Source organism: Macaca thibetana, chromosome 16 (assembly GCF_024542745.1).
Source record: "Macaca thibetana thibetana isolate TM-01 chromosome 16, ASM2454274v1, whole genome shotgun sequence".
In the NCBI taxonomy this organism is placed as follows: domain Eukaryota; kingdom Metazoa; phylum Chordata; class Mammalia; order Primates; family Cercopithecidae; genus Macaca; species Macaca thibetana.
Window position 1 is genome coordinate 20,674,332 of NC_065593.1, and position 23,990 is coordinate 20,698,321.

The window sequence follows — 23,990 nt, forward strand, 5'->3', positions numbered from 1 at the left end:
TGTGTGTAGCCTCTGGATAGTTAGAGCTTTTATTTTGAGACAGAGTCTCACTCTGTCACCTAGGCTGGGGTGCTGCAGTGGTACATTCCCAGCTCACTGCAACCTCCGTTTACTGGGTTCAAGTGATTCTCATGCCTCAGTCTCCCAGGTAGCAAGGATTACAGGTATGTGTAACCACACCTGGCTAATTTTTGTATTTTTAGTAGAGACGGGGTTTCACCATGTTGGCCAGGCTGGTCTTGCAGTCCTGACCTCAGGTGATCTGCCTGCCCATCTCGGCCTCCCAAAGTGCTGGGATTACAGGCATGAGCCACTACACCTGGCCTGCATCTGAGCTTTCCAAGCATTTTAAAGACCTTCTTTCATTCATCCTGTCTACATTATCCATGTGTGTAGCCCAAGGACAGATAGTCTGTTTATATTAAAAAAACTAAAGCCCAGGAAGGTTAAATCAGTATATCTATGACAAAGCTAAAGCCAGAGTCAGACTTTTTTTTTTTTTTTTGAGACGGGGTCTCACTCTGTCACCCAGACTGGAGTGTAGTGGTGTGATCATGCCTCACAGCAGCCTTAACCTCCCAGGCTCAAGTGATTCTCCCACCTCAGCCTCCGGAGTAGCTGAGATCACAGGTGTGTGCCACCACACCGGCTAATTTTTGTGTGTGTATTTTTTGTAGAGACAAGAATTTGCTATGTTGTTCAGGCTGGTCTTGAACTCCTTTTAATTCTTTGTTTGCAGCTACACTACAACAGTGTTGGTAACTGGTTCGTATTAGTTATGTATTTTTCCCCAGTGGTACACAGTTATATCTAATGCCAGGTGAAAAAGAGAAAAAAAAGCCCATATCTAAGCATAACTCAGCCACCTTCCCAGAATTCATGGTGGTCTTTTTGTTAAAATCATGGAAGGTATAGTCAAATTGCGTTGTTTTAAACACATCGTGGGGGACAAGTGTTTTAAGGGATATTGGCTTTTCTTAAAATAGATTTCATTTTTTAGAGCAATTTGAGGTTCCCAGCAGAATTGAGCAGAAGATACAGAGAGTTCCCAGGTGCTCCCTGCCCCATGTGCATAGTCTCCCCATGGTCAGCACCTTCCACCAGAGGGGTATATTTGTCACAGCTGATGAAGCTACACGAACACATCATCATCACCCAGGGTGATAGTCCATAGTTCATGGTAGTGTTCACACTTGGTGTTCATTCTGTGTGGCTTTTTTGTTGTTGTTTTAAGAGATGGGAGTCTTGCGGTGTTGCCCAGGCTGGAGTACAGTGGCTATTCACAGGCATGGTGATAGCACACCCCAGCCTTGAACTCCTGGGCTCAGGCAGCCCTCCTGCTTCAGCCATCCAAGTAGCTGCAAGTGCAGGTGCTCTCAGCTCCATTCTATGTGGCTGTTGTTCTAAGAAACACGTTGGGCCAAGCTTAGTGGTTTATGCCTAGCACTTTGGGAGGCCAAGGCAGGTGGATCATGTGAGCCTAGGAGTTTGAGACAAGCCTGGGCAACATGGCAAAACCCCATCTCTGCAAAAAATGCAAAAATTAGCTGGTCATGGTGGCAAGCACCTGTATTCCCAGCTACTAGAGAGGCTGAGGTGGGAGGATTGCTTGAGTCCAGGAGGTCGAGGCTGCAGTAGGCCATGATCGTGCCATTGCACTCCAGCCCTGGGTGACAGAGGGAGACCCTGTCTCAAAAAAAAAAAGAAAGAGAGAGAGAGAGAGAGAAAGAGAGAGAGAGAAGGAAGGAAGTGAGGAAGGAAGGGAGGGAGGGAGAGTGGAAGGGAAAAAGGAAAAGAAAAGAAAGAAAGGAAAAGAAACACATTGACTCCTGTAGATTTAGAGAACCTTTTAGCCTTGGTTTAAGATCAGTTGAGATTGTCACCTTCTAAATCGCAGTTAACAAAATAAAGAGTGAGTTCCTTAAGAAACTGTTAGCTCATTCCTTTTAGCCTACAGTTCAGCAGACGTGCAAACCGGCTCAGTGAGAAATGGAGCCTGGGAGAGACTGAACGTGTGCCAGAGCCAGCACGTCTCTGTGAGCGCCAGTACCTGCCATTGCTGTCTTGGCTAATGGCAGTGTTGCTGCCAAGTTTCTATTGTTAGAATTTTGGCTAAAATCCTACAGATACATCATTCTTAAATAAACTCAGAGACTCTTTGTTTGATTTCATCATTGATTTGTGTGGGAAGATGATAGCTTAGTCCTTACTAAGAACTCGCACGTCCCTGTTCACCAGCAACTGAGCGTCTGAGACGGAACGTCTGAGTGAGCTGCACCGGCGCTTCTTGGGCAGGGACCAGCTAAGCGTGCTTGTCACTTTTCCCGCAGCGATCCTGTCCCTGGCATGTTTCCAGGACTTACGCCATCCAGTTGAAGAGATGATTACTGGGCCCTTAGGAAGAGACAGGGGATTATAATTCAGTAATTAATGACTTGTGAAATTATATAGGATATATACACTAATAAAAAACTAGGTGCTCCATATGTATTATTATCCAATTCTTCAACAGTTCAAAGATACAGGCAATGTAGTAACCGTGAAAACAGATTACTGGTGGCTTCTGCCTGTCATCCCAGCACTTTGGGAGGCCGAGGCGGGCAGATCGCCTGAGATCAGGAGTTTGAGACCAGCCTGGCCAACATGGTGAAAGCCCATCTCTACTAAAAATACAAAAAAAAAAGAATCATTTGAACCCAGGAGGTGGAGGTTGCAGTGATCGCACCACTGCACTCCAGCCTGGGTGACAGAGGGAGACTCCATCTCAAAAACAAACAAACAAATAATATATATATAAAATCCATAACCCCTGATTTTTTTTGCCTGGTGGATAATTTCACCTTAAAATTCTTGTTTAGAACATGTATTTCTACTCTCTAGATTTTAGACTAAGCTGGTAACAGACCTCAGGGTTTGAAATGACTACGTACGTTTTTTTTTTCCTGAATATAAGTTAAGGCCATTTACTTTGTCTTCTCTTGAATGAATGAGCAGTTTGTTTGATAGTATTCTTATCTCTTTGTTTTGAAGGACGGAACTTGCCAAGATTATGCGTACCAGAGCGAAGGAAATTGAAGTGAAATTGCTTCTTTTTGCTATTCAAAGAACAACTAACTTTGAGGGGTTTCTCGCAAAACGCTTCTCTGGCTGTACCCTGACCGATGGGAGCCTGGTAAGACCTTCCCTAGGGGGCTGCCAGGTGAAATCAGGGGGTTGGGTGGTTGGGATTCAGTGTTCACTGTGTGGTGACTCTGTCCAGTGGCTTCAGTGCGTACTCCCTCACTGCCGTGATTTCTCTGAGCTCCTGGGAACAGTGATGATAGAGAGCACTCTGTGTGGATTTATCATTTGTCTGTGATGCAGTACCTCATGTTTCTAGAATGCCCTGTCATCGTTTTTCCTAAGTATTGATCCCGTTTTACCGACTAGTAATTTTGTGGGTCAGAGGCCTTACTCGGTCACAAATACCTTATTACTTTATCAGCTGTCAGATTTGGTTACAATTAGGATATGTTTTTACTTTAGGGTTTACCTTTTAACATCTCTGGTGAGCAAACTAGGTCAATGAGTCTCTGTAAACCCCAAAGCCAGGTATACAGGCCTGGGGACTACACGCCTCCATTGGAAAGGTGGAACATAGTAGTGCCGGTTAAACGTTTGTCTCTGTGTAGTGAAAGACCAAGTCCAAATTTTCTCTCTGGAAACCTCTTCTTTTTGGCTTGATGCAGTGACTCACACCGGTAATCCCAGCACTTTGGCAGGCCGAGGCGGGATTGCTTGAGACCAGGAGTTCGAGACCAGCCTGGGCAACATAGCAAGACCTCATTGCTACAAAAAATTAAAAAAAAAAAAAATAGTCGGGTGCACCCCTTACTCCCAGTGACTTGGGAGGCCGAGGCGGGAGGATCACTTCAGCCCAGGAGTTGAGGCTGCAGTGAGCTATGGTTGGTAACATAGTGACACCCTATCTCTAAAATAAAGAAAGAGAAAGGAGTAAACCTCTTTTTGGAGGTCCAGACTCCCTGCTAACACATCAATATGCTATCTTCAGATTTCCTATCCACTGGGAAACCAAGTGACTATGTTCTATGGTCATTTCTGTTTGCATCATTACATATGTGTAGACGTTGAGCTCCTTGAATGCAGAAATTGTAGCTGGCTCATCTGTCTCCTCGAGTCGTGCAGAGTATACACAGAACCCATGCAGGCAGGAATGGAAAGGGAAAGAAGAAAGGAGGGAGGGAAGAAGATATCCACGTTGAGAGAATCATACCTTTGAATTTTCTTTTAAGTTAGATTTTGGGTTTTTTTAACTGCTGGTAACAATAGAGAAGCAATGTGATTTAGTAGAAAAGTCCTTGGACCTGCAATCGAGAGAGAAGATGCGTGGCCTAATCCCGATTCCACTGTAACGTAGTGAACTGCCTTCCCTGTTAAATGAGAAGAAAGGACTATCCTTTATTTATTTATTTATTTATTTGTTTATTTATTTATTTATCATTTTGTTTTTTAGACAGAGTCTTGCTCTGTCACCCAGGCTGGAGGGCACTGGTACGATCTCGGCTCACTACAACCTCCGCCTCCTGGGTTCAAGCGATTCTCCTGCCTCAGCCTCCCGGGTAGCTGGGATTACAGGTGCATGCCACCACACCTGGCTAATTTTTGTATTTTCAGTAGAGACGGGGTTTCACCATGTTGGTCAGGCTGGTCTCAAACTCCTGACCTCAGGTGATCTGCCCACCACCTTGGCCTCCCAAAGTGCTGGGATTCCAGGTGTGAGCTACCATGCCTGCCTATCATTTAATAACAGAATATTAGTGAGACTACATAAGACATAAAACCCAAAAGCCATGAAGAAAAGTGCTGAAAGGTTTGACAACATAAAGAGAACAAAATTCTTTTGGAAAAAGAGACCAGAAACAATCAAGGGATTAAAAAACAGTTTAAGCTGGCCGGGCACGGTGGCTCAAGCCTGTAATCCCAGCACTTTAGGGGGCCGAGACGGGCGGATCACGAGGTCAGGAGATCGAGACCATCCTGGCTAACATGGTGAAACCCCGTCTCTATTAAAAAATACAAAAAACTAGCCAGGCGAGGTGGCGGGCACCTGTAGTCCCAGCTACTCGGGAGGCTAAGGCAGGAGAATGGCGTGAATCCGGGAGGCGGAGATTGCAGTGAGCCGAGATCTGGCCACTGCACTCCAGCCCGGGCGACAGAGCGAGACTCTGTCTCAAAAAAATAAATAAATAAATAAATTAAAAAAAAAAAAAAAACAGTTTAAGCTGTATGACACAAACGATTAATACCTAGCACATATAAAGAACTCCTAAAAATCAGTAAGGAAAAGACAAATAACCCATTTGAAAAATGAATACAGAGTCAAACAGACGATTCACTGAAGAAATTCAGTTGGCTAATAAACATGAAAAAAAAGAAAACAGCATATTTTTCCTACATCAGGTTTACAAAAAGAAAAAAAATCAGGTTTACAAAAAGACTAACAGTACAGGATTTTAGTGCTAATATACAGCTTGATACCTTTTTGGTGCATAAATTGTCATTATCAGAACTTTCAGAAATGTAAATATGCGTGTCCTATCAAACAACAATGTTACATCTAAACCGGAAGTCTAAAACAATCTGTACATGTAGAGGAAGATGCACAAAGAAAGAGGTGAACTCAGCCTTAAAAGCAAGAGACTTGGATATGTCTGTAATGTTTATTATTGAAGAATGGTTAAATAAATTACGGTGCATCCATGCCGTGAGATGCTACACACAGTTTAAAAGTGGTGGAATGGGGGCCAGATACGGCAGCTCACGCCTGTCATCCCAGCACTTTGGGAGGTATAATGTCTTTTATGGAAAAAGTAAAAAGCATGTTTATGTGCGTAAATGTGTAAGAAAGAGGTCTGGAAATGGTAACAGTGGATGTCTCTCAGGAAGAAAGTTGGAGTGAGAGTGTGTAGAGAAGCAAAGAAATATTTTTTTCCATTTACTCTGGTATAGTTCTTTGGAAATTTTCTTATACAAATGCATTTACATACTTTATGTGTACTTTAACAACATTATTTTTCAATTGTTTTAAAATGAGAGAGATGGGCCAAATCAGTGATTTCCAGATCCTTTCTTGTAACAAAATCTAATGTAGAGGCTGGGTGCGGTGGCTCATGCCCATAATCCCAGCACTTTGAGAAGCTGAGGTGGGAAGATCACTTATGGTCAGGAGTTTGAGAGCAGCGTGGCTATCACGACTAAAACTACAAAAAATTAGCCAGGTGTGGTGGTGGGTGCCTGCCAAGATTGCACCATTGCATTCCAGCCTGGGCGACAGGGCGAGACTCCATCTCAAAAAAAAAAAAAAAAATCGAATGTAGAATCCGAACACAATAGCTACCGTGCTTTGAACATCCACTTGGTGACCCACACTATACTAAGTGCGTTTACCTACAGTCAGTCACTCTGCTTCATCAGCCATAGGAAGTAGGTGCTATACTCATTTGAAACTTACCCTAGGCCACGGAGCTAATGTGTAAAAACATGAAACTGAGCTACTGTGATTGAAGCAGGGGCCAGGCTGGGACTTGGACCTGGAGTCCCACTCACTTGTTCCCCCTTCACCTTTGTCACCTTCTCTAGCTCCTACCCTTCTGGTCCTAAAACCCTGAGACTTCAGTGGAATTCTCTCTTTGTCCCACGAGGCCAGCCTCAGAGTAGGTGGCGCAGGTGAATCGGGCTGGTCTTTCAGGCAATGGACTGCAGAGTGGTGGTGGCAGCAACCCAATTTTGAGGCCAGACCACAAGGTCCTGCCTACGTGGGCTCACTCATGACTTTGTTAAAATAAAATGCAACTGAAACCACAAAATACTCTTTCTTCCTAGTTGGCACATCAAAAATATGTATACTTCTCTGCTTGCTGACTAATGTTCAATATTGATTTCTTTTTAGTAACAAGGGGGAAAACGGTCACAAACCAGATGAAAATAGCCTTAAAGAAAGTGCAGGTCAGAAAAGGAAGTATTAGCGGGGCATGGTGGTGCACGCCTGTAGTCCCAGCTACCCGGGAAATACTAGCGGGGTGTGGTGGTGCATGCCCGTAGTCCCAGCTACCCGGGAAACATTAACAGGTGTGGTGGTGCACGCCTGTAGTCCCAGCTACCCGAGAAATATTCGTGGGGCATGGTGGGGCATGCCTGTAGTCCCAGCTACCTGGGAAATATTAACAGGGTGTGGTGGGACATGCCTGTAGTCCCAGCTACCTGGGAAATTTTAACAGGGTGTGGTGGGACATGCCTGTAGTCCCAGCTACCAGGGAAATTTTAGCAGGGCATGATGGTGTACCCCTATAGTCCTAGCTACCCGAGAGGCTGAGACAGGAGGATCGCTTTAGCCCAGGAGGCAGAGGTTGCAATGAATTGAGATTGCACTACTGCACTCCAACCTGGGTGACAAAGTGAGACCATCTCAAAAAAAAAAAAGAAAAAGATAAGGAAGTAGGGAACAGAGATCCCACTGAAGGAATCATGCGTTTCTCCTGAGAAGTACAAGGTTGGCTTTAGCAACCTCCTGATTTCCTCTTGCTGGCTGTCCTCTCGGACCTTCCCAAGCCATGCTTCTGCCTGGTTTCAAGTACAGATATGTGCGGCACTGGATTCAGCCCTACAGAGGTCTGCCGGGGACAAGCGTGAGGTTTCAGCATTGAGCACAGGCCCCACCTGGGAGTAGCCCCCTGAGCTCCCATGGCCTCTGGCTGGGCAGGGTCCGGAGAGCGTCAGGACAGGCTCTGTGAGCTGGTAATCCAGATAACCGGATGGGAAATAGGTCCCAGTGAAGGATGCTTGAATGACGTTCTTGCCAAGCCCTTGTTTTGTGCCATTCTTCACCCTCTCTGGCTGGGCCCTACGTCCTGGTGATTTTTCTTTTACATTTAGGGAGCTATAGGACCATGGAGGGACAAATGGCCCTGTTGTATCCGAGGACCAGGGTAGCCTGTGAACCTGGGTCTGTCCCAGGACCTGTCTGAGGAAAAATCCCCCAAAGGCCAAAAGCGCTAAGGGAACGAGGGCAGGGAACGAGGGCAGGGAAGGCCCTCCTGGACAGGCTGAGGCTGCTGAACAGGGTAACCACGTAGAGACCGTGAAAAACTGAAGGAGCTTACTCAAGTTCGCAAAGACAATGCTGTATTGAAAAACACAGGTACAGGCCTGTCAGAGCGGCAGTTGGCCAACTGTCAGCCACCTTCTGTCCTGGGAGGACAGGGCTGGGGGTACTGGTGGCTCAGGCCTGAACTCGCTCAGCCAGAGCCCAGCTGCTGGACCAGAGCCCAGCTCCTGGACCAGAGTCCGGTGTCTCCTGGCCGAGGCGGTGCTCTGGGGTGGTGGTCAGGGGTCAGCTAGGAGCACTTGAGCCTTTTCCCCCAGCTCCTTCCTTTTTGGTGTTCATATTTGAAATGTTTTGGCAGAACCGGTCTGTAAGGCATCCCCTCTTCATTGTTCAGTTGCTCTCGTCTCCTATCAAGTTTGCAGAGTGTCAGGTTATAAATCCGTAGCCGGGAAAGCCCGATGAGTACCATGAGTTCTTTCTTTCCCTCTCTATTGAGTCAGCTGTCAGCTCTCCTCGCCACAGACTCCTCTAAACCCTTCAACTTCTTTAATTCAACCTCGTCCTCCAGACCCTATTCTTTGTGTCAGGTATCACGACCTGGCGATTATTCTGCATTCCAATTCCTGACAAGCGCTGTCCGATATCCTTCAAGGATTTTCTCTTAAAGATAAGTTTCTAGGAGGCAACAGAAGCCCTGTGGCCACTTCATCCAGGTGGGCCGGGCCTTGAGGAATCGGTTCACTGCAGCTCTGCTGTGAGGAGACGTGAAGGCTGTGGCTCTAGGTGATGTTCACACTGGGCCTGGTCCCCACCATCATCTCACTGTGGGCCTTGCACAACCTTCTTCACCTTTATTCTGCGACCCTCAATGGCAGGGACCCTGGTGAATTAATCGTGGCTACCGACCATGCTCCCAACACAAAGCAGCCTGGGCAAGGCCGGGAGTTCCAGCTGTCCTGACCCCCGGTCTAGCTGCTGGGGGCCCTGCCTGGAGATTTGCTGCTCCCTGGCCCCTGGTCCCTTCCCCATGCTACCTTGCTTTCAGGATACACTCTTTGGAAAGTCCTTTTTGGCTACCATTTTGTTTCAAAATACCAGAATAAATCATGAAATGAACCAAGGTATATCTTGATACCTTTTGATATATGCCAAATTTTATAGAAAGTTGCTGAATTCCTCAGAAAGGTGCCACGAAACAGGTGATGTCAGCTAAGGAGCCAAAATGTCCAGAGACTCTCCTTTGTTGCCCCTCCCAGGCCATACCTCATCCCCACGCTGCCCCCACCGCCGCCCTCACTGTATCAGTCAGGACCCCTCCAGTCCTTGGCGGCAGTGAAACAGTGAGGATGAGCTTGAGGGTGTGGCCAGCTCGCCAGGAAGACCCACCACAGCTCAGCGCCTCCTGACCCATCATCCTTTGCTCTTTTTCAAGAGCTGTGACTTCAACATCTGATAGAACTTTAGACTGGAAGAGCCTCAGGGACAGGGTTTGTTGCTTTTACCGTACTTGACCAGTTTTACGATGTCCTGTGCTGTGACTGTTACCGGAGGAGGTGAGCTGCCTGTGCTTTTCCCAGTTGCCTCAACTTCTGACCCTGTAGGAGGAATTCAAGATAGTCTGTAAATTAAAATGCCTTGAAATTAAAAGAGAATGTCTGGCTATGACGTAACTGTATCCATATGCATTGTTAGTGACTTGATGATTAGATTCAAGGTGAACAAATTACATTCAGCCTTCTGCTGGAAGCAGAGTAGATCGGATTAGGTTTTTATAACTGCTTCACTGGACGTTTTTTTTTTTTAAATAAAATAAAAAATTTTCCCATTTTATGCAGCTGGATTTCCCTTCCTCTTGACCATTGCATACGTTGCCTTTTGAAAGAGACTTGTCCTTTGGCTTATAGGGGTCATTTTAATATACATGTATACTTACGTTGTAAAGACAGAAGCTAGATAGGTATAATTGTCAACCGTGCAATTTGAGCATAAGAGCGTATGTAAAAGGCTCACGACTCATGAAAGCCCACCCGGCGTGTCTCACTCTACGCCTTGGCCTTCTGGCAGCTTAATACCTGCGTGAGGGAGGCTGTGTGAGGAAGGGGGCAGGTTTCCCAGCTCTGCCACGGCTTGAGGATGTCGGTCTCTGACAGCGACAGCTTCCCCCACCTGATGCACTCCCTTCAGTGTTGGAAAATATTTTATGGATACTTTACTGGTGCTAAAGAAGTGTATTCTTCCATTTGAATAATATCCTGAGGGACGATTAACTTTTGTTTCTGAGAAGAGAAGAATACAGGATCAGGATAGAAAATTTGGAAAGTATAGGCGAGAATAGAGAAGCAGGGAAAAAAAGTCATCCAAATCAGAGATGAGGATTTGGGTATATTCTTTCTATGCATTTTACACAGTTGAAATTGTATTCTTTAAATACATTTTTCTCTGCTTATTTTGTTTTTAAAATTGAGATGTAACTCATGTCACAAAATGTCACATGAAATTTATTGTTTAAAATATACAGTTCAGTTGATTTTCATATATTCACAAGATGATGCCACGATCCCAGCTGTGCAAGTCCAGAACATTCCTGTTACCCCAGAGGAAATCCCTCCTTAGCAGGCAGGACCTTCAAGTTCTCTTTCCCCAGCCCTGGACAATTAGGAATCGACTTTTGTCTTTATGGATGCCTGTTCTGGACACTTCACATAAATGCTACAATGCCTGGTTTTTGTGTTTGCCTTCCCTGCCTCTAGACAGTGTCTGCAAGCCTTACCCATGTTGTGGCGTGTGTCAGCGCTGCATTTTGATGGCTGAATAGTGCACCATTGTGTGGGTGATGTACATAGCGAGCCTAACCCATGTTGTGGCGTGTGTTAGCGCTGCATTTTGATGGCCGAATAGTGCACCATTGTGTGGGTGATGTACATAGCGAGCCTAACCCATGTTGTGGCGTGTGTCAGCGCTGCATTTTGATGGCTGAATACTGCACCATTGTGTGGGTGATGCACATACTGTTGTCTCTTCATCAGCCGGTGGACATTCAGGTGGTTTCTGCCTTTTCACTGCGTGAATACCGCTGTATCTGTGCAGGTTTTCACTGCGTGAATACCACTTCCATAGTGCTGGGATTATAGGCATGAGCCACCATGCCCGGCCTTTCTAACTTCTTTATATATTCTGTCGTATATCAGACATATGATTTGCAAATGTTTTCTCCCATCTGTGGGTTGTTTTCACTCTCTAGATAGTCATTTCACAGGATTTCAGTTTTGATGAAGGTTAATTATCTTTTTGTTCTTGCTTGTGTTTTAGTGTCATATCCAAGAAACTATTACGTAATCCAAGGCTACAAAGACTTACCTAGGTTTCCTCCTAAGAGTTTTATAGTTTCAGCTGCTACATTTATATCTTCCATCCATTTTGAGTTATATCTTTGATCTATTTTGAGTTAATTTCTGTGTTAATTCACACACACATATGAAAATATGCTTCATATGTCACAGCTTAAGTTCTTTCTCAACCACAGAAAGAGTTTATTCTGTAGATACTCAGTAATTTCCCCAATTATTCTTTTCTCAAAGGACCCTTAGTTTTTTCTCACTTTTATAAATAGGGCTATATGAATATTTTTGTCTACTAATTTTATATACTTTTGAGATTATGTTTTTCGTCTTTTCTCTTCTCTCTTCTCTCCTCTTCGCTGTCTCTTACCCAAAGGAGTGAGATTATTTTCTTACGACACTAGTGGAATTATCCGGTGAAGTTGTGAGCATTTTCAAGTTTCAGCCTCTGCTTTAAACTTCTTTCTGTTCATCTTCCTTTCTGTTCTTCCAAATGTAATTAAGAGCGAGAAGAAGTGGTGCCTCCTTGTTTCAGTGCATCTCACAGTGTCAGTGTGCCATGCCTAGTATGAAGGGGTAGCTCTGCCAAATAGAAAAAGCAAAGCAATCCAAATTCTTTTATTTTTAATTACACATTTCTACTTCTAAGTATATGCCCAAGGGAATTAAAAACATATGTTTGTACGTCCTACACAAATGTTCATGGTAGCACTATTCCCAATAGCCAAAAGGTAGAAACATCAACAGACAAGGAATAACCAAATATTCTCCGTACAGTGGAATATTATTCAGTCATAAAAGGAATGAAGTGCTGATGTGTGCCCTAAGCTGGGTGAACCTTGAACATACCGTGCCGAGTGAAAGAAACCAGACACAGACGTCACACATAATATGATTCCATCTACATGAAATATCCAAAGAGGCAAATCCATAGAGGCAGGTGGGGCTGGGAAGGGGAAGACTGGGAAGTAACAGCTTCCCAGGAACGGGTAAGGGTTGCTTTTGGGGGTGAAAAATGTTCCGGAATTGGTGGTGATAGTTTCACGACCTTGTGAATGTCCAAAAACCACTGAATAGTAAATCACTTTAAAATGTTGAATTTTATGTTATATGAATTACATCACAATTTAGAATTAAGGGCTTTGGAAAATAGTGTATGAGTTTAGTTATAAATCATCTTTTCTCTTCAGATAAATATTCTGTCTACAAAAAAAAAAAAAAAAAAAAAAAAATCAGCAGTGGGCCAGGCATAATGGCTCATGCCCAAAATCCCAGCACTTTGGGAGGCCGAGGCGGGCAAATCTCTACGGCCAGGAGTTTGAGAGCAGCCTGGCCACGAAGACCCTGCCTCTACAAAAAAGATTTAACGAGCAGGGCGTGGTGGTGCGCACCTGGGTTCTCAGCCATCGGGAGGCCGAGCTGCAAGAGCCACCTCAGTCCAGGAGTTCCAGACTGCAGTGCGCTGCGACCGCACCGCTGCACTTCGTCCTGGGTGGAAGAGTGAGGCTGTGTCTCAGAAAAAGAAAAAAGAAAAAGAAAAAGGAGCTATACATGCCTATTAAAAACTCAAATAGAAAAAAATATTTTAAATAAACATCTCTTCCTAACTACTGTATATCCCTCCCCCTAGAGGTATCCACACCGTTTAATACTTTGGGGTGTATTTTTGGCTCTTCTGCAAGCATGCTTGCGCACATATGCACAGGCTTTTTGTTTTGTTTACGGAAAATAGAAAGTGCCGCCCATGTTTCTGAAGAGGATTGTACTGAGGGCCTTTCATCTTACCAGCATTTACCCACAGAGACTTTCAAGCTTCCTCTTTGTACAGGGCTTTGGAAAAGATGAGAAATTGAATCGGGAAGGCACGTAGGATCTAGTAGGAGAGAGAAATCTGCACATAACTGTCACAATGTCAGTGGACATGGCGGTAGCAAGAGCGTGGCCCCAGAAATGGTGGACGCCAGGTGTGTGTACCCTGGGCTTGCAATCTGGACTGTCAACCAAAGCCCCCCAGTTATCTCTTTAAGGACAAATTAGGAATTGGGCTGCAGTAAAGCATTTATGGCATGAGAAATGCAGACATTGAGGAACTTTCATCTCACAAGTGAAAGCTTTCTGCTTTAGGGAAAGGAAGAGAGTCTGAAATTTCAGAGTTTCTTCTTTGATAATTGGACGTGTCCAGCTAGGGCCTCACACAGGGATTTGTGTAGGCAGATGAGATACGGATGTACAGCTGACTGAAGCCAGACTTTCCCTTCCTGACAGTGAATTAGACAGCCTGACTGTCCTGTGGCCTGAACTGTTTTGAAGGTGCTGGGAATCCCCTGTGATTTAATCAGTAGGAATTAACTTGCTATATGAAGAATTTTGCTTTCCTGTATCGGCTTGAAATCAACTGTCATCATAGCAAAAAGAATGAATTCTTTCAAAATTGGAAAGTCATTCACGTCTTGGAAAATTTTTGGCTTTATTTAGCAGCCTCAGAGTTCATGAAATATGTCATTGAGTCACTGACAATCTAAACCCCCAGTTGTAATTCTCTGTGGCCCGTGACTGCTGCAGAGCAAGCCTGAGAAGCGTGATCTGTATGGCTCTCGGCACAGACGGCTGCGTTATGCAGTGAGCGCTCCCTGCTAGGACTTGTCTTTCATCTTAGCAGTTAATCCGAGCAGTCATGTAGCCCCCAAACTGCGGGAATGCGTATCCACACCTGAGGGTTTTGGGACTTTTGTCAATAGGGAGGTGGGCGGTACGTGCGTGGTTGCAGACTAGGGAAGAAAGGAGAAGCTCAGTGTGCCTTTCCACTTAGAAAGTGCAAAGTTGATGGGCCCTTTGCTTTCATTTCTTAGAGGGATCCCAAAGAGACAAAATAGTTGGGACAAGGTTCCACTTACGGTTAACAGAAATTCTTTTGACGAGACTTTTAACGCTGCGTGCCCGCGTCTGTCTCTTCTGTGAGCTGCTGTATTGAGAGAAGCACAACGGTTATGCCTCATGTCCTGGCTCACCCTATTAGCTACCGCTGAAAGCTCCCCCTTGCTGAGCCTCGACCTCTGTGCCAACAGCACGTTAAGCTGCCGCGTATATTCAGTCACGCATTGTTTAACGGCAGGAATATGTTCTGAGAAATGCATCGTTAGTTTCATCACTGTGCAAACCTCGTAGAGTGTGCCTGCTATAACCTACTCCAGCTGCCCCCAGCCTTTTTGGCACCAGGGACTGGTTTTGTGGAAGACAGTTTTTCCACAGGTGGGGCTGGGGGTGGGAGTTAGGGGAGGGGGATCGGGGGATGGTTTCGAGATGAAACTGTTCTGCCTCAGATCATCAGGCATTGGATTCTCATAAGGAGTGCACAACCCAGACCCCTCCAATGAGCGGCTCACAGCAGGGTTTGCCTGAGACCTGACAGGAGGCGGAGCTCAGGCGGTCATGCTCACTCACTGCTGCTCACCTCGTGATGTGTGGCTCGGTTTCCTTATGGGCCATGGACTGGTGGCCCAGGGGTTGCAGACCCCGGCCTACTCCATCGTCTGACTCCAGTATAATCTAGTGGAACCGCCGTCGTACCGTGGCCCGTCATGGGTGGAAACATGATGGTGTGGCACGTGACTGTGGCGCTCACTCCTGCCACGCACGCCTCATCCCATCCTCATGGCAGCCATACGAGGTGGGTATTCCTGTCCCTTCACATTGCAGGTAGGAGAACTGAGGCTGGAAGTTAAACAGCACACCCCATGGTGGTGGAACCTGGACTCGAACCCAGGTCTGTCAGATCCGGAGCCTGTGCCTTGCCACTACACGAGGGTGCCCCATCTCAGTTAAGGCACTGTCAGCTGTGCAGTTGCTTGGACCAGAAAGTGGGTGTCCCTTCACTCCTTTCGTTCCCTCACCCTCGTTCTCACTCTCAGCAAAGCCTCCTGGCTCTGCCTCCTAACTATGCCCCACATCTGACGGACGCTTTTTTCTGTCCTCCATCACCAGCTTAGTCCGGTTCCCCATCAGCCCTTTCCCAGAACACTGTAGCAGCCTCTTAAATTGGGCTTCCTGCTGTCACTATAATCCGTTCCCCCACAGCAGTGGACTATTTTTAAAATCCAAGTTAGATCACATCACTTCCCTCTTGAAAACCACCAGCGACTGCCCAATTGCAGTGAGAAGAAAACCGACCCTTACCATGGCCCACAAAAGGCTGCGTGACGGGGCTGCTGCCCCCCTCTTACCCCAGGCCCCACCCCTCTTACCCCAGGCCCCCGTCTTCCTTTCTGTCCCTCAGACTCACCAAGTGCTTTCCAGCATCTCCACCAGGGCTCCCTGCTGAGAACACCCTTCCTTCGGTTTTGCCTGAGCAGTTCCTTCTTACTCAGCTCAGCCGTCATCTCCTCAGAGACCTTTTCTGACAACTCCGTGTAGACGCACTTTCCCACCCTCATCCCCAGCTCATCCCACTCCCTGAGTTTTCCTCTCACCACTGCAGCGCCACCTCTAACCGTCTTCCTCACTTGCATCCCTGGTGCGCCCGAGAGTGCCTGGAGCAGAGTAGATGCCCAGTACATCATTGCTGAGTGAGTGGCAGACACATGCTGTTCCCTCCGCCCTCCACCCCTCACATATTTAACTCTGAGGCATCCTGCAGCTCTGGCTCAGACCTCCTTTCTTTAGGGAAGTCTCCTGCGGCCCTCTGTTGCACGTTTCCATGATGACCGCTTTTCCTTCGTGGCCCTTCTCGCCGTTTGTGTGACTGTTGGATTGAAGGCTGTCTCCCCCAGCAGACTCTAATCTCCATGAGGGCTGAGGCTGGCCTGTCTTTCTCACTGCTCTACTCCTAGGGCCCAGCATATCCCTTTGTTGAGTGGATGAGGGGAGGAATGAATCACTTTTCCTGTACTAACGTGGTCCACATGTGGAAAGTATGTGCCACATATGAGTGAGCTGGGAGCTCCTTGGTGTCCACAACTCCCCTCATTTCATCAGAATGTTAATAGAGGCCGGGCACGGTGGCTCACGTCTGTAATTCCAGCACTTTGGGAGGCTGAGACAGATGGATTGCTTCAGGTCAGGAGTTTGAGACCAGCCCGGGCAACATGGCAAAACCCCATCTCTACAAAAAATACAAAAATTAGTTGGGTGTGGTGATGCGCACCTGTAGTCCCAGCTACTTGGGAGGCTGAGGTTGGCCCGCACTCACCCTACCCCCGATGGTGACACTGAGCGAGTGGCCCGCGCTCACCCTGCCTCAGATGGTGCCTGCTTCTTCAGTGCTGCCCGTGACTTCTTCCTACCTTCTCCGTTTTCTTGATGCTTTATGCCAGTGAGAGTAAAGCCCATGAACATCCTCAGTCCACCTCACTGACATCTGCTGTTTGCCATGATTTCCAATCACACCTTATGTTTTAAAAATGAGGCCCACCTTTATGTAATTGTGAGGTGCTGTTATCAACCCAATAGACTTAGCAATAGATGAGGGGCATTTAGCTCAAAAACTCAGATTCTGTGTCTGTCACTGAATGATTTTGAGCAAAACTTTTAACTTCAGTTAGCCGACTAGCTTTTCACATCTACAAGGGACCAAGACTTGGAATCACAGTGACTCAGCTCATCAGCGTCATCCCAGAGCCCGCTGTTAAGCCAGTGGAATCGGGAAGCTAATGCTGTTACCTAACTTAATTTTTTTACGGTTGTTGAAGATTAAGCTTGGTAGATTCCCTTTCTTACTATTCCTGTCTCTCTCTAAAATATCAGCAGCCCTTAAGAAGACAATTTAAGCTTGGAGATATTGCATTCTAAAAAGAGCTGTAAGTTTTTAAGGATTTTTTTCTCTCATGTTAGGTAAAGAAGCCAAAGTTTGGAGTGTGCAAATGTGAAATACTTGCTTGGGTGTTAGACCATATTGTTTCTCACCAAGATACCACAAAAATCATCATCTTACTACTGATTACCTCGAGCTAATGCCGTCACCACAAGGCTTTGTCGTGCACCGAGGCTGTATCTGTCCACATCAATTGCATCCAAGTGTTTTGGCCAACAAATAAGCAGTTTAAATGACTGTAAACCAAAAACCAGATGCAGGTGTAGTGTTTTTGTGCAAGGTATTTATGTTATTTTATTTATTTATTTATTTATTTATTTTTGAGACAGAGTCTTGCTCTGTCACCCAGGCTAGAGTGTAGTGGTGCCATCTCAGCTCACTGCAACTTCCACTTCCTGGGTTCAAGCAATTCTTGTGCCTCAGCCTCCTGAGTAGCTGGGATTAAGGCACCCGCCACCACGCTGCTAATTTTGGTATTTTTAGTAGAGACAGGCTTTCACCATGTTGGCCAGGCTGGTCTTGATCTCCTGACCTCAAGTGATCCGCCCGCCTCGGCCTCCCAAAGTGCTGGGATTACAGGCGTGAGCCACTGCGCCCAGACTTTGTGTAAGTTTTGGTTTTACTTTTTGTTTGTAATATCTTCAGATGGTGTCGTGGCACTTGGCAAAGTTATTCATGCTATGGTCCATCTGCTGTCCCTTTTGGCTTAGGGATTAATTCAAGTCGACCCACTGGTGTTGGCTAAAATACCAAGTACATTTCGAAACTCCCTCTCCATTAACTTCTTGTCTCCAGAGAGCCATGCCTTGCCCCATTCCCTCATCCCCAGCACCAAGCAGTCTCTCTTTTCTGTTTGTCCATTTGGCCTCCTTTCTGCTAAAGCCTTCGCCTCCCAGGCATAAACAACATCTCTAGGTGAAAACTGTAAAGGAATTCCAGAGAGCTGCCTTGATTCTGTAGTTGTACTGGAATTAACGTCGTCAGCGACCCTTGTATGTATCCTGTACTGCTTCTGGGTTTCACATTTGATCCTCCAGATAGTCCTGTGATTGCACCCGCATTCTGCAGATGAAGTTACTGAGGCTCAGGGAAGCTGGGTGGTAGGGCCAGTGCCGCACGGTTGGAGCTAAGCTACCACGCCTCCTGCCTGCAGCCTTCCCGCTGGCCCATGGTTCCTACTCAGTGATGTGTTTTGAAATAGTGGTCATATTTGGAAGCTGAGAAGTCGATTTTCTCAAGGAGATTTCTGTTGTGGTGGTTGTAATGGGGCTTATTTGGGAAGAGACGTCTGTTAATCTGGAACACATGAGATTAGCTTTGTAGTTTGTTCTTGCATTGAAATCCGTCTGGCACTTTGATTCGTTTCTGTTTACTGAGGCCCTGCTACGTGCCAGGCACCGAGATGGGATGGGGAACAAGACAGACATAATCTCTGGCATCCTGGAGGCCAGAAGGGAAAAGACAAATAATGGGCGACTGCTGTATTTTAGTAAATGCCTGGGTAGGGGCATGTAGCGTGGTTTGGGAACACGTGTCAGGGACGTCTGACCCAAACCTGACTGGTGGGAAAGACTCCCGCAGAACGGAGTTCCGGTGTGAGGACTGAGGACGCGTGAGCGTTTTCGCCAGATTCGAGCTGGGGCAGGGTGGTCAGGGGGGTTTCGGGAGGACAGGAAGCAGCGTGAAGGCCTGGAGGTAAGAACGTGGTCTGGGTGGCCTCAGCTCGTTATTAGATCAGAGTGCACGACTAGCTGTTGGAGACACCTGGAGAGAGCAGATCAATGGGGAAAGCTATTGAACACGCTCAGAAAACACTCTCTTTCTCGTCTCTACCTAGCAGAAAAAGCTTGAGTCTCCACCCCCATCTACCAATCCCTTCCTGGAAGATGAGCCAGCACCAGAGACGGAGGAACTGGCAACGGAGAAAGGAGATTTAGATCAGGTAAGTCTGGTCCGCGTCACCACGGGTAACCACCTCATGTGCGTTTCTAAAAATGGGTCCGCTTGCTCCAGATACGATCCTTTGCCTGTTGGCCACGTTCAGAGTTGACAGCTGTTGTGGTCTTTACAGAAGGCCTTTATCTGAAAGTGCGTTTAGAAAACTCCACCAAAGGGCAGACTTCCCTGCCCCCCATCTCTGCTGCTGCAGAGCCCGGCCGCCGGGACACACGCAGGCTTCATTAGCCACTGGCTGGGGCCAGAAGAGTTCTCCTCTGCCTCATTCAGCATCTCCTGAACTTGTTATCTCAGTTTTCGGTTTGACTGTCGCCTGGCACAGTGATGATGTGAGAGGCTGAACGAGCCCGGGAAGCCCGCAGCACCCTCGGTTGGGAGAGGCCTTCACGCAGTGAGCTGATCACTTTAGGTCTGGAAGCCACTGGGGAGGCCTGGAAATATCACGGTGGCCAGTGGCATATTTGGAGAGTTACTTTTCAGAGCACACTAACACTTTAATTTCCTTTGGAGTTTTCTGTCCAAGTCTAAATTTCCTCTCCCTTCATCCTACAGAATGGTGTTTTTGGTTAACTGCCATGTTATGACAAGGGAGGTTAGAGCAATAAATCAGAACTTTTCCCTTCTAGATTAGTGATCCCTCTTTTTAATTTTCTACACTTGACTGCTGGAGGATTATTGTATGGTGTTGTTTTGCTCCAGACACCACCAAAAGAGAGGCTGGCTGGGAGGACCAGCTCTGGGAAACCTGCAGCCATGCACTTTGCAGCTAGCCCTGCATTCATTCATTCCCAGCACCGTGAGGGCAGGAGCCCAGAGAGCAGAGCTCCCAGGAGCAGTTCTGAAATGACGCAATCAAATGTGTCTGGTCCCTTGATTAAACGATGTAATAGAATGGATACTCACACTTTTATAGTCCTTTGCACTTTTAAGTTCTTTCACATGCTTTATGTCATCTTCACAATTCCTGCCTCTCGCTTTATAGGTGACGAAACTGCAGCTCAGAGAGATTAAGTGGTTGGCCCAGGGTTGCATAGCTTGTAAGTGGAGGAGCTTAAACTGGAAGCCAGGTCTCAATGTCAGAAACTAGAAATTCTTTCCCAGTGCTATTTTGTTGATAGACTCGTGTCTCGTTGGAGTAGAGGACATAGAACTGAATCTCAGGAATAGAAGTAAATGAACAAAACTGATGGGACATCTTGAGGAGGCTCCATCCTGGAGATGTATATATAGGATTAGATGCAGTTGATTTAAAGCCATCATAGTATTGACTGGCACGGGAGAAAACGAACAGTTTCTTGTAACTAATTAGATGCAGTTCTCAATTGCATTTTGGAAGCAGGGAGTAGGGTGGAAAGAAGGCTCTGGGTGTAGAGCCCGTTCTTCTGGTGTGTCCTCCATCCACACAGGGCCACCTGTGCCCTGTGGGCATGCTTTGCACAAGAGAGCCGTTTGCAGAGCCCTGTTGTCTCACCAGTGCTAGTGGCTGCCATGGTCATGTCCAAAATTGTGCAGTTAAACACTCCAATGCTTCTAGTGTTGCCAGGAAAAGTTACTCCTTTCGCTAGTCATCTCTGGATGTTATTAAATTGGATTAAGATAGAGAGGCCCCATTCCCTACACAATCGGTTTTGCCAGGTAAAATATAATTTTCCTTTTTCTTGGAACTTTTCCCTCATATGGAAGCTTAAAGTTACTATTGTAAGGACCAAGACCTGCTCATTCTAAGAACACAGAACACTGACATCTGACCAATACATGGGGTAAAGCAGAGTCATGTGCTGGGAAAATGTCGGACTCTTGTCGGCCATTAGCTGACCGACCATGTGACCTTAGGTAGGTTATTCTCTCTCTTTAGACTTCCCCAGTTTGCCTTCAGTGAGAGCTAATGGTTTTCAAACTGTGTTCCTTGGTGCCCCGTCAGATGTCACTGTGGAAGTTAGGAGGCGGCCAGGGACCTAGATCCTGCGATCAGAGCAGTTTTATTGCGAGTCATTTTGTATCGTGGGCTTTCAGATAAAACATTTTTTTGAACCAGGGATTTTATGTCATTAAAAAAAAAAAAATGGCCAGGCACGGTGGCTCACACCTGTAATCCCAGAACTTTGGGAGGCCGTGGCAGGCCAGTCACCTGAGGCCAGGAGTTCAAGACCAGCCTGACCAACATGGTGAAACCCCATCTCTACTAAAAATACAAAGTTAGCCAGGCGTGGTGGTGGGTGCCTGTAATCCCAGCTACTCAGGAGGCTGAGGCAGGAGAATCGTTTGAACCCGGGAGGCGGAGGTTGCAGTGAGCCGAGATCACACCACTACACTCCAGCCTGGGCGACAGAGCGAGACTCCATCTCAAAAGAAACAACTAAACCCCCGATCTAGCTGATCTACTTGCCATTTCATGGGCTATTACTCATTAGTAATAAAACTTACATGCCAGTGCCAGTGACTAATGCCTCCACCCATGCCATCCCTGACCTCCTGCTGCCTCACCAGCCCTGGCCTACCTGGTGGCTGATTAGGTGGGTGCCCCAGGGTCTCCCACTTCCCAGAGTAGGGTACACAACAAGAGCAGAGCCCTTGGGGTCGGGGAGGGACCCACCAGATGTTAGTGGTAAAATCAGCCCGAGGTGGTTGGAGGGAAGGTCCCTGCTGGCTCTGTGGGTGACCTAACTCATTCCATGGCTGCAGTCAGTAGCCATGTGGCTCTCAAGGTAAGGGTCACACCCTGCTCACTACTGCAGTTTACGCCTGGCTGCTGAGAAGAGAGAGGGAACATGAGAAAAGGTATTTAGTTTACAAGAGGGCCCGAGCAATCAGTTGCCAAGATATTCCCAATGATAAAGATTGATATCGGAAAGGGGCCTGAGGGACGCTGAAGGTATAACAGAAAGGAGAAGAAATAAGGAATGTCCCTTCTGGTGACCCAAGCAGTTCGATTTAATCTGTTTACATTGGGTAGTAATAAAAGGAAATGGGACCAGCTGTAGACCTCCTCACTGTGACAACAGTAACCTTTTATTATTCCACCAAACTCCAGGAGGAAATAGCTTAAACATGTGCAGCTTTTGGGCGGAATTCACACACTCAGAACCTGGCCCAAACGCTACTGCTAAATGACTTAGTGTAGTGTTTAAGCTGAGAATCAACCCTCTGGGGAGTTGCGTGGTGCAAAGGGAGACGCCAGTTAGCCGAAATTCCAGCACATATTATCTAAACTGAGCACGTTCATCACACAGCCATAGGCAGGAGGCAGCCCTGTAGGAAAAAAGTAAGGAAAAAGGAAACTGTAGGCAATCTCTCCCGTTATTCCTCTCTTGCTTCAGCTCACACTAGAAATGCTGCAAGAGGACGACCTAGGTGCTGTGGTGACAAGGTCAGGGGTCCCTCCTCACTGCGGAAGAGTGCTGTTGGTGGGGAGGGCAGGCAGAGCAGCAGCATCTACTGACAGAGGTGGAACCCTGGCGCTGCCTGGTCGTGCAGCTTTCTGAGTGTCCTGTGGGGCCTCATCAAGGGCAGGGCCTGTGGCAGACTGATCAAGATGAGTTTGTTGGAATTATATAGCCAGTTTCTTTTCCCAGTTAGAATCTGTATTTTATACTTACCAGATGAGTTCTTCAAACTTATTCCAACATAGTTTATCTCCAATCATATATCACTTTTGTGTATACATAAAAAGGAAACTATAAGCAAAATAAATAAAGATATTTATAAAACTTCTTCATATGCAGGCCCACATCTTCTGAACCACTTTTTAAAAACCTTTATATTTTGAAATAATTATGAGCTCATAAATTATAAACCTAGTCCAGTGAGGTACAGTGTACTGATCTCCCAGCTTCCTCCAGGGGACAGCTAACATACTAGAGTCCATCATCAAACCAGGAAATTGATCCAGATCCCTTCCCATCTCTCAGCTTCCTCCGGGGGGACACCAGAGTGCATCATCAAACCAGGAAATTGATCCAGATCCCTTCCCATCTCTCAGCTTCCTCCGGGGGGACACCAGAGTGCATCATCAAACCAGGAGATTGATCCAAACCCCTTTTTCGCCGAGGCAGGAGTGCCTTTGCCTCCCACACAGTGTTGCCCCCCAGCCCGTGTGGTGTTGACGATGTGCCATTCTTAAGATGGCTCCATTGCGGTCTCTGGAATTTTCCATCAGGCCGTTGGTACCCATTTTCCAAGTTTTTTGTCGTTATCCTTTACTTTTTTTCCTTTTTAAATAATGTCAAACTAGGAGAAAAGTTACAAGGAGCTACTAAATATCTTTCTTCTGGATTCAGCAATTGTTAGCATTTTCCTATATAACTTTATCATTTTTCCCCCACTTCCCCCTGACCTTTAGAACAATTTGTAAGTTGTAGACATAATGTCCTTTACCCCTAAATATTTTAGTAGGTATTTTTTTAATTAATTAATTTTTTTATTATACTTTAAGTTCTAGGGTACATGTGCACAACATGCAGGTTTGTTACATATGTATACATGTGCCATGTTGGTGTGCTGCCCCCATTAACTCATCATTTACATTAGGTATATCTCCTAATGCTGTCCCTCCCCCCACTCCCCACAATAGGACCTGTTGTGTGATGATCCCATTCCTGTGTCCAGGTGATCTCATTGTTCAATTCCCACCTATGAGTGAGAACACGCGGTATTTGGTTTTCTGTTCTTGCGATAGTTTGCTGAGAATGATGGTTTCCAGCAGCATCCATGTCCCTACAAAGGACACGAACTTTAGTAGGTATTTCTTAAGAAGAAAGGCATTCACTTATATTACCATAGATCAAAA

At 46.4% G+C, this 23,990-nt stretch overlaps 1 protein-coding gene and 1 long non-coding RNA gene across 7 annotated transcripts in view; one reads left to right on the top strand and one right to left on the bottom strand.

Moving 5' to 3' along the window:
- VPS53 (VPS53 subunit of GARP complex) overlaps positions 1–23,990 on the top strand; it is a 174,305-nt gene that overhangs the window by 78,501 nt on the left and 71,814 nt on the right. For 3 of the 5 annotated variants that reach the window (XM_050763531.1, XM_050763533.1, XM_050763534.1), the window contains 2 exons: positions 3,031–3,172; positions 19,089–19,190. In XM_050763531.1, coding sequence (XP_050619488.1) covers positions 3,031–3,172; positions 19,089–19,190 — 244 coding nt within the window. Of the gene's footprint in view, positions 1–3,030; positions 3,173–19,085; positions 19,191–23,990 lie in introns of all 5 variants that reach the window. The other 2 variants (XM_050763532.1, XM_050763530.1) reach the window with 1 other exon arrangement.
- LOC126938895 (uncharacterized) lies at positions 9,519–15,870 on the bottom strand. 2 transcript variants are annotated; one of them, XR_007720189.1, is made up of 4 exons: positions 15,722–15,870; positions 14,894–15,153; positions 14,337–14,404; positions 9,519–9,699 (listed from the first exon to the last, which is right to left on the bottom strand). It is a non-coding gene; the product is annotated as an uncharacterized LOC126938895 (long non-coding RNA). The 2 variants fall into 2 exon arrangements; XR_007720188.1 differs by lacking the exon at positions 9,519–9,699 and having other exon boundaries at positions 13,787–14,404.